At 42.0% G+C, this 8,337-nt stretch overlaps 3 protein-coding genes across 6 annotated transcripts in view; 2 read left to right on the forward strand and 1 right to left on the reverse strand.

Annotated features, from left to right (window-relative positions):
* Window positions 1-2,069, forward strand: part of LOC125979345 (inactive tyrosine-protein kinase PRAG1) — a 31,391-nt gene extending 29,322 nt beyond the window's left edge. For both annotated transcript variants that reach the window (XM_049737461.2, XM_049737460.2), the window contains one exon: window positions 348-2,069. In XM_049737461.2, the coding sequence (XP_049593418.1) occupies window positions 348-785 (438 nt within the window). In that variant the 3' untranslated portion in view covers window positions 786-2,069. The remainder of the gene's footprint in view (window positions 1-347) is intronic.
* Window positions 2,070-2,283: 214 nt separating this feature from the next.
* cdca9 (cell division cycle associated 9) lies at window positions 2,284-4,533 on the forward strand. 3 transcript variants are annotated; one of them, XM_049737464.1, is made up of 10 exons: window positions 2,284-2,481; window positions 2,546-2,674; window positions 2,957-2,991; window positions 3,071-3,128; window positions 3,198-3,256; window positions 3,392-3,453; window positions 3,525-3,593; window positions 3,885-3,966; window positions 4,251-4,337; window positions 4,417-4,533. In XM_049737464.1, exons 1-10 carry the CDS (start codon window positions 2,370-2,372, stop codon window positions 4,459-4,461), a joined length of 738 nt encoding a protein of 245 aa, XP_049593421.1. In that variant the 5' UTR covers window positions 2,284-2,369; the 3' UTR covers window positions 4,462-4,533. The 3 variants fall into 3 exon arrangements, with proteins under 3 accessions (XP_049593421.1, XP_049593422.1, XP_049593420.1); XM_049737465.1 differs by having other exon boundaries at window positions 2,285-2,481; window positions 2,954-2,991; window positions 4,255-4,337; XM_049737463.1 differs by having other exon boundaries at window positions 2,287-2,481; window positions 2,954-2,991.
* Window positions 4,534-5,058: 525 nt separating this feature from the next.
* edf1 (endothelial differentiation-related factor 1) lies at window positions 5,059-7,273 on the reverse strand. The gene is made up of 5 exons (XM_049737466.2): window positions 7,039-7,273; window positions 6,139-6,190; window positions 5,898-6,058; window positions 5,709-5,802; window positions 5,059-5,494 (listed from the first exon to the last, which is right to left on the reverse strand). Exons 1-5 carry the CDS (start codon window positions 7,114-7,116, stop codon window positions 5,433-5,435), a joined length of 447 nt encoding a protein of 148 aa, XP_049593423.1. The 5' UTR covers window positions 7,117-7,273; the 3' UTR covers window positions 5,059-5,432.
* Window positions 7,274-8,337: the final 1,064 nt, after the last annotated feature.

Genomic DNA, 8,337 nt, shown 5'->3' on the forward strand with positions numbered 1-8,337 from the left:
TCTATTTTAGTTTTTTATTTTGTTTTCTAAAATGTACACGTTTCAAGAAATACTAGATAGTGTACTATCTTGAAAATATACATTGTTTTCTTTAAAAATGATCACTCTCACAAACATCCAAAGCCTTTTTTTAAAAATATATACATACACCCCTTATTTTGCAAATACCTGTACTTTATTTTTTTCAAGTTTTCCCCCAGAAAAATAAGCATTTGTACTTAAAAGTAGATGCCTTTTTTCTTGAAAAATTGCCCCTTTAATTTCTTCACATTAAACTTTCCAATGATACAATTTTGATTTTAATCTCGTAGTGTCAGTGTAAATATTTCTTTGGTTGCCCCTTGTAGGTGAGTCCGGCCCTGAAGGAGCAGGACTACCGCTGCGAGGACTTGCCGGCCATCCCGGCCGTGTCACTGTACTCCGCCGGCCTCCAGAGGCTGGCTCGGCTTCTGCTCCAACCAGACCCCATCAAGCGCATCCACATCCAGGACGCTAAGCGTGTCCTGCAAAGCCTCCTCTGGGGGCCCAGGAAGGACCTGATGGACCAGCAGTGGGAGAGGCACGGCCCGGGCGGCAGTGGCCCGGGGCCAGACGGCGCCCGGCATGAGGGCCTCCTCAATTGGCTGGATGTGAAGCGGGCGCTGCTCATGATGAAGTTCGCCGAGCGGTCACTAGAACCCGAGCGCAATGCCGAGTTGGAGGACTGGCTGTGCTGCCAGTACTTCTCCTCAGCGCATCCTTTGGCACTTTGTCACACCGCCGAGCTGCTCTACACGCTCAAGTGACAGAGCGCAGGTGTTGCGTGAACCTGACTGATGATGTCATACACTGGTTGGACAAAAGTATTGAGACACAGGGCCACAAAATGTGGAGTCCCCCAAAGTTCTGTCCTTGGGTCCCCGCTTGTGTTTATTCACTGTTTTTGTTTATATTTGTTAGGAGGGCGGCGGGAGGGGGCGTTTGTCTCTAAGTGTGTCAAATGTCCAAATTGTGTGGTGCTTTTCTACTTCTTCGAAAGGAGACACTGTGAACGCAACACCCTTTTTTGTGTTACCGACCGTCCGTTTGGGAACTTTTATCCTGCCACTCTTTCAAACTCGTGATTAAAATTCCTAAGAAGCATTAGGGCCAAGCAATAAAACGAAAAGAAAATAACACTTCCATAGCGATGTTGGAATCTTATGATCACGTAAATTTGTTGTACACACTAATTTGCAGGGGATAGGTACAGAGACCTGCTGCAAATAATTGACCACCCTGCAAAAATATTTAATCTTCTGTACAGATACCACAGGATGGTGGCAAAGCACTGCTTTTCTTCTTTTCTGCTTTTCTATGATCTGACTAAATTGAAAATCTACGAGTTGCGTGTAGAATTATGCAGTGTGTTTTTCTTTTTTTTTTTTTCTTTTCAGCATGGCCCTAAGACTTCTTGGAATGAAATCTAATAGGTATTGTCATATTCGTAATGTTCGAAGCTGTGTATTCTGTGCTGTATTTCAAGTATTACTTGGTGCATTCTTTTTGAGGACTGCTGTGTCATCTAGAAAATGTAACCTTATCTGTTTGGATGGATTGCATCCTTATGTTTTGTTTGATCTGCTGTACTGTCCGGACGACATCTTGTGCAACACCTGGCTCACTTGTTCTTATTGTGTTGACGCTGTGCCTTGAGTTCCTTGCTTGTGTGTTTGTGCGTGTGAAGCCAATGTGTAAATAAGGCAGTTTTTTTGTGAAACTGGATTTTCACAAACCCATTTGCTTTTGTACAGTTGATTGTGAAAGAACCCAAGCAGGTCTTAATAAAGCCATGGGAATGAGCAGCAGTTAAAAGTAATATTTATGATGTCATTTGTTTTAATCACTGGAAGTTTTTATTCATGGCAGCCTTGTTTTGTTGCCAAGGAATAAACATTTGATTCCTAATATTCCTAATAAAGTGCTTGATGAGAGATTAGATAACAGGATTGCATGTACAGTATGTGGTTTAAAACATGTTTAAAAACATCTTTTGACTGCTGAATACGTATGTGTCTACCAATAAACTGCCTTTATTTTCTCACTTCAAATCTTTGTTGCTCGAATAATGTTTTTGCAGCAAAAAAAACCCACCTTAACATATATTATGTATTTATTTTATTGCAATATTTACATTAGCTAATTTTAGAAACTGGTTTTTGATTGGATGGTGAAAATCATTTAAGGCTGGCAGCCAATAACTACTGTCCTTTTTGGGTTGTTACGTAGCTACGTATATAATAGCCAATAGTAGTCCTCCGTACTAAGGTCTCAGGTCTGCACCTGACAGATAAAACGCTATCCGGACATTTGCTTTATAATTAGTGTCAATTCCTTATGAGCTAGCTAAAATGGCACCAAGGGGCTCAAGAAACGCATCTAAAGAGAAGCACCAGGAGGAATTAAGCAGGGTATTCCGAGGACGCAAAATTACTCTATTCATTCAGCAAGTTGAGAAAGAAGGTTAGACAACACGTAGTCGGGCTGTCTTTGCGATATCTTACTGTTATCCAACTTTGACACGCAGCGCAAGAACGAATGATGGAACTGGAGAGCAGACTCGACAACACACTAGCAAATATCGACAAAGTATTCAAAGTGGAGCTCATGAAGTTGCCGCCTTCTATTCGGAACATGCGTTTTGTGGATTTGACTGGTGAGTCAGGTTCTCTTTTTCCAATACCCACCTTATAAATCCTTTCGACAGTATGCTTCAGCTAATACACTGAATTAATTGTGTTTGTGTCCTTATGTATATGTAGAAAAGTATCCTCTTTGTACAGTTTATAAATAGCTATTGTCTTTAATATGTTGGAGTAATACGTCTCAACTGCAATTGGTCAAATCCAACATGGCGCCAACAACTATTAATTCAGCGGTTAGGGCGCCATCTATGTAAGGCTGTCGTTATGCTTGATTTGTTCCCTTTTTGTAGAAGAATTGTCAGCCAGCGAGGTGTCCTTAGCTATCCAGGTGAGCTGCCATGCAATTCTGCTGCCATTGGCAAGTATGTAAAAGTAATACTAAGTCTCTCATGTGGTGTGATTTGCAGCAGCAGGAGTCCCCAGAGATGAAACAACGGACCCTCGAGAGGGTGCCTAGCACCAAAGGTAATGTTTTGTTTTTTTGGACCTGGACTTGTATATAAAATTTAAAAAATGTCATTTTGCCTTTTCAAGGAAAATCAACACCGCTTCAAGACAGTTTGACTCCAAAGAACTCTGGCAGGACACTCAAGGTACACAATAATAATGATTATAATAATAATACATTTTATTTGTAATGTACTTTACATTCCACAGAAGCAACTGTATGCTTGCCGTAGCATGTACAGTGACACTGATTGTGCCTTTTTGTATTTTTGTGGTTTCAGGTGGCAAAAGAAGCAAGGGTCCGTAACCTTACAGCCAGCGGTATGAGTACAGGAAACCTGAGGTACATCTCACAGCATTTCTATACACTGTCGGGATCACTCCTATTTAAACTCTCTCTTCATATCTCCACAGGACTTTGTCTTCCATCAAAGGAGGACCCTTGACAAAGTCCAGCGACAGACTGACCCGAAGAAAACTGAGGTATTCCGAAGGTTTGTTTGGATGTTGCACAGCAGGGCCATTAATAGATGTTATTTACTTTTGGATAATGCACATTGCATGTTTTTTTTTTTGTTTTTTAATTGCAACTGACCCACCTCCTCATAATATTGAACTCGACCCGGAAGTTCTTCTCAGTATTCATAAATATACATCAAGGTGCAAGGATCAGGCAGGGAGGAGCTTCTACCAGCTAGCTTAAATCGAGAGACATCTGATTTATCTTCTGCAAAAATCCTGTAGCTGAAGCTCTCCTTTGTTCTGCCTGTCTAGGTCCGTGGTCTCTACGGGAGAGTTGGACTGCGCAGTGGCTGGATCTGCAGCGCACGTCACAGTAACCACAGGACGTGGACAGGTACTGACCACCGGGGGGGCGTCTAGCAGTAATTTGGGGGATGTCAAAATAGTTTGCAATAAAATTTGAGAGTGAATATCTACTCTAAACTTAAATCATGGAAACAACATGAGTGGTGGTTAAGCAATGTAAATGCCCAAATACAGTCAGCTAGCTAATACAACTAGTTACTGGAAAGGAATTTATGCCCTAAACATTTGACAAGTCGTGGATGACAACACAAGTCACGAATCCACCTTCTGTGGATGTCGTGTGTTTGTTTTTGTATTGTTACTCAATGCCAGACAGTGTCCTTTTCGGAAGCGACCAAGGACGAAATCAACTTTGACCTGTTGGACGAAGTGGCGTTGCGTCGAATGCAGGAGCTTTCGGTTAAGTGCTGCCTCAGAATCTTGTCTTTTCTTGCGGGAACAGGCCAACATGGTTAATGCTTTCTGTCTGGCTTCACAGAAACTGATAGAATATGTGTCGGGAAGAGGCCGTTGCCACAGATGAGACTACTTCTGTTTTAATGTATTTGTATATTTTTTTTTATAGTTGTTATAATAAAGGGAATAATTAACACAATGTGATGGATGTGAAAAGTGGATACAACTAGACAAAATAAAGATATGCGACTGACAGGTAATTAGTTCTGGGTGCGTGACCTGTCATGATGATGGCTTGAACTGTTCGTGGAAATTAAATTTCACGCCACAAAAATGAAAGTCCATCGCCACCTGGCTTGTTGCAAAACACGACAGTCTTGACGCGTTACGCTGTTGCCACCTCCTGGTCAGTATTTGAAATGCAACTTCTGGGAACCCTATAATTTCCAGTATCTTGGTGGGGTGGCCCAGTGGTGGTGTTTGCCTTGCAACTTTGGGGTCTGGAGTCGATCCTCAACCCTGGTCACCATGTCAAAGTGTCCTTGAGCAAGACACTTAACCCCAATTTGCTCGCAAAGTAAACCTCCGAGTGCCTTGCATGGCAGCGGCCTGCCATTGGTGTAAGACTCTGTGTGAATGTGAGTCATTGTGAAGTGCTATGGGCACCATGTGGTGTTGATAAAGCGCGATATTAACGCATTCCATTTACCAAAAAGAGAACACCTTGAAGTGTGAAATGTCAGTTTATTTGCAATGAAAACTAAGCAGAACATTAGAAAGGCTTTGCACTGTTAATGACATCCACGTCAACTGTCGCTAAGTGAGCGAAACTAATGCCATGGCCCAAGCACGTTTGGCCATCAGCATGCTGGCAACTGTTTTACCTCAGCAAGTATCACTATCGTCACACCAGGGTGGGTGGAAGCAAAAGAACCAAAAAGCCAAAGCTCTCGTGCATTGTTTTGTTTTATTGTGTCTGTGTGTGTAGCCTGTGATGCGGAGTGTCCAGTCAGTTCCTTTGGCAGGAATGCTGGACTCATCAGCCCGGGGAAGGGAAGGGGGTGGGGTTAGGGAAGGGCTGATTTCGAGGCTTTATTTTCATTTCGTCTTGGATTTGGGCTCCAGTGGTTGACCAATTTCCTTCCCGCGCAGCTTCAAACCTGCAGCGCAAATATCACAAATGGGCACCGTATGTCACGCATCAGAAGAAACTAAATTTCACCAAGTAGTCATTGGAAGCTAGGAGATAAAAATCAATTTTTAAAAAAATTCTAAATTATAAACAATTCTAAGGGAAAATATTTGTTTCCTTTAAGATTGTTTGTGCAAAAATTAATAAGCATTAGAGATGAAGCTTTGACAAGCACTGATTACCAATGGCTCTCTCAATCTTCCCCATGACCTGGTTGCTGGGAATGGCTTTCCCACTTTCATAGTCGGCAATCACTTGTGGCTTCTCATTGATTTTCTGGACACACACATACATACAGACACACAAAGGGGTTTTCATAACCAACTGAAGCAGGTGTATTTTTTGGTGTATGTTTTGCGTGGCATCCTCACAGTGGCGAGGTCCTTCTGGGTCAATCCTTTATCCTGGCGGCCTTTCTGGATGACCTTGCCCACCTCCAAGGAGACCCTGTCGTGATGCAGCTCCTCGGTCTCGCGGTCCAGTTTGGCCGTGTTCTTGCTGACCAGGTGTTGTTTGTTCTGCCCTGCAGCCCCTTGGAGTCAGAGCAGAGCATACTGTTATCACGGCAACGCCTTTACAGCACACTGCATTTTCATCGGCATGGTTAGTTACATTTCTTGGTGGTCTCCACGTCCTCGCCGCGTCTCTGAGCAGTGGTGATCGCCTTCAGGAAAAGATTTTAGAAAATACTCGCTCAAAAGATAAAATAATGCATCTTGATTGCATCCTATTTTTTTTTTTGTCATAGCCAATTCAAAACATGCACTTTGAACTCGATACACACCTTACAAGCGCATTATTGCCAAAATCAAAGATGTACATGATAAAATCAAATTACAGCTATCACTAGATAGCTTTCAAAATATAAACGGTGACATTTAAAAAAAAAAAAAAAAAGATACCATGAAGGAAACAAGCTATTAGCTATTATTACAGCACACCCAAAATAAACACGAGTTGGATCAAAACAGTGCGTAAATAAGGACGGTGTTTACGTCACACTTGGAGCTAGTGGTAGCTAAAGCTAATTAGATACAAATGCACGAACAATACTGTTAGGTATCATCAGGCACCATAATCGTTTTTACAATTTGCATTTTCAATAGTATAAGTCAGTACTTTGAAAGTGAAATGGGAGGCAAGTGGTTCGGTGACATGGTGGCTAGTGAAAGTTGGCCTGAATGTTAGCTTGTCTGCCTTTATTGGCAAATGTCGCCAAGCTACAAAAGCGGCGTGACGAGTTGGACTGGCCCACCTTAAACGTCAAACTATTACACTCAAACTTTAAACGCGTCACATTTTCAAGAGTTTGTATCTTCTTGAGGCCATTCATAACACGATTGTTTTCTTTGTGATTGTCACGTCCCACGAAGCACTAACTTGCTAGCCAGGCGACTGACGAAATCGCTATGGTATGACGATTTTATAGATCCTGTCCAAAATGTTTTTCAGGGTTTCGATGTGACTGTATGGTCTAATTACCCACTAGAAAGATGCGAAATGACATGATACCTGCTTGGACTTAGCCTGAGCACCAGTCGGCCCCTTCTTCCTCAAAACAGTCACGGTGTCCCAGTCGCTTTCGGCCATTTTCTTAGCTATGTGTAATATTAAGGCTCAAAATATAAAAATAACGTGGCAAATGTCGCGTTTTCGATGCTATTTGTGGCCACCACACGCCTTCCTCTACAACTACTAAGCACCACGCGTTCCTCCCAAAGCTTTATTGACAACACGAGATATAGTTGGACAAAAACAACGTCAGGCGGAGGAGTATCCGTAAGCAGTAGTTCCTGTTTCTCTTTTGGTCATTGTATATTACGTTTAGAAGCGGTTATTAAAAATAGAAAAATGACTCGTTATTTCATTTTAATTTTAATATGGAAATACAAAGATTTAAATGTATTTTCTAATTTGTTCTCTGGAAAAAAGTTACCAACAGAATGGCAATTTTATTTTTTATTTTATATTTCTAAACTGAAATAGAATATAGCACGAGACATAAATAAAAATAAACTGCTTGGATATTTGCGCGTGGTCAAATTGGGTCGGGGCAGCGCCTCTTGATGACGTCAAGCCAGAATGGATGGAAAGACAGTACATTGACGTTTAAGATTGTAGTTTTGCGAAGAAACTATTATTAGGAGGGATTTCCAACAATCCGACCCATAAAAACACTGCAACCTTTATAATAGGTTAATAGTTCATTTATTCTTTTGACATTAGTTAGAATAAATCTCGGGGGGGGGGGGGGTGGTCTGATCAAATTTGTTACACTTGCTGACCCACCACCCACTAGTCAGTCCAGGGCTCACTGTTCTAACATGGGAGGGCGAACTTATTCTCACAGGTTGACTTATTCCACCAGGGCTGCTGTTAGAATTAGTACCCCCCTGTAACTTTGCTTGGAAGGGGGTACCGTCTTCAAATTTGCTAAAAAAAAAAAAAAAAAAATCACTATTCAATGACAACATATGTTTACCTTTGACTTTTGCCATTTGCGCCATTAGTAAGAGAGGATACGCTGCTGTGACCTATGACTTTCGTCTAATAATCTTAGCCAGCGTCCTCTCAAGACTGATCCGGGACCAGCCACTGCTGACCCTTGCTGGGCTGAGAATAATTGCACAGCCTGCCTTTGCAGCTTGGATACCACCAGCTTGAGATGCTAAATATACACGACTGGTGAGTTTGAAAAGCTCAGGCGTAGAGATAGTATACTTAGACTTGAAATCTACACCTTACAGCATGATGCTCCATCCATTGTGCACGGACGGGGGTTTGTCTTATGTCTAACATCCAGCCACTGCG

Source organism: Syngnathus scovelli, chromosome 13, assembly GCF_024217435.2.
Source record: "Syngnathus scovelli strain Florida chromosome 13, RoL_Ssco_1.2, whole genome shotgun sequence".
Classification (NCBI taxonomy): Eukaryota; Metazoa; Chordata; class Actinopteri; order Syngnathiformes; family Syngnathidae; genus Syngnathus; species Syngnathus scovelli.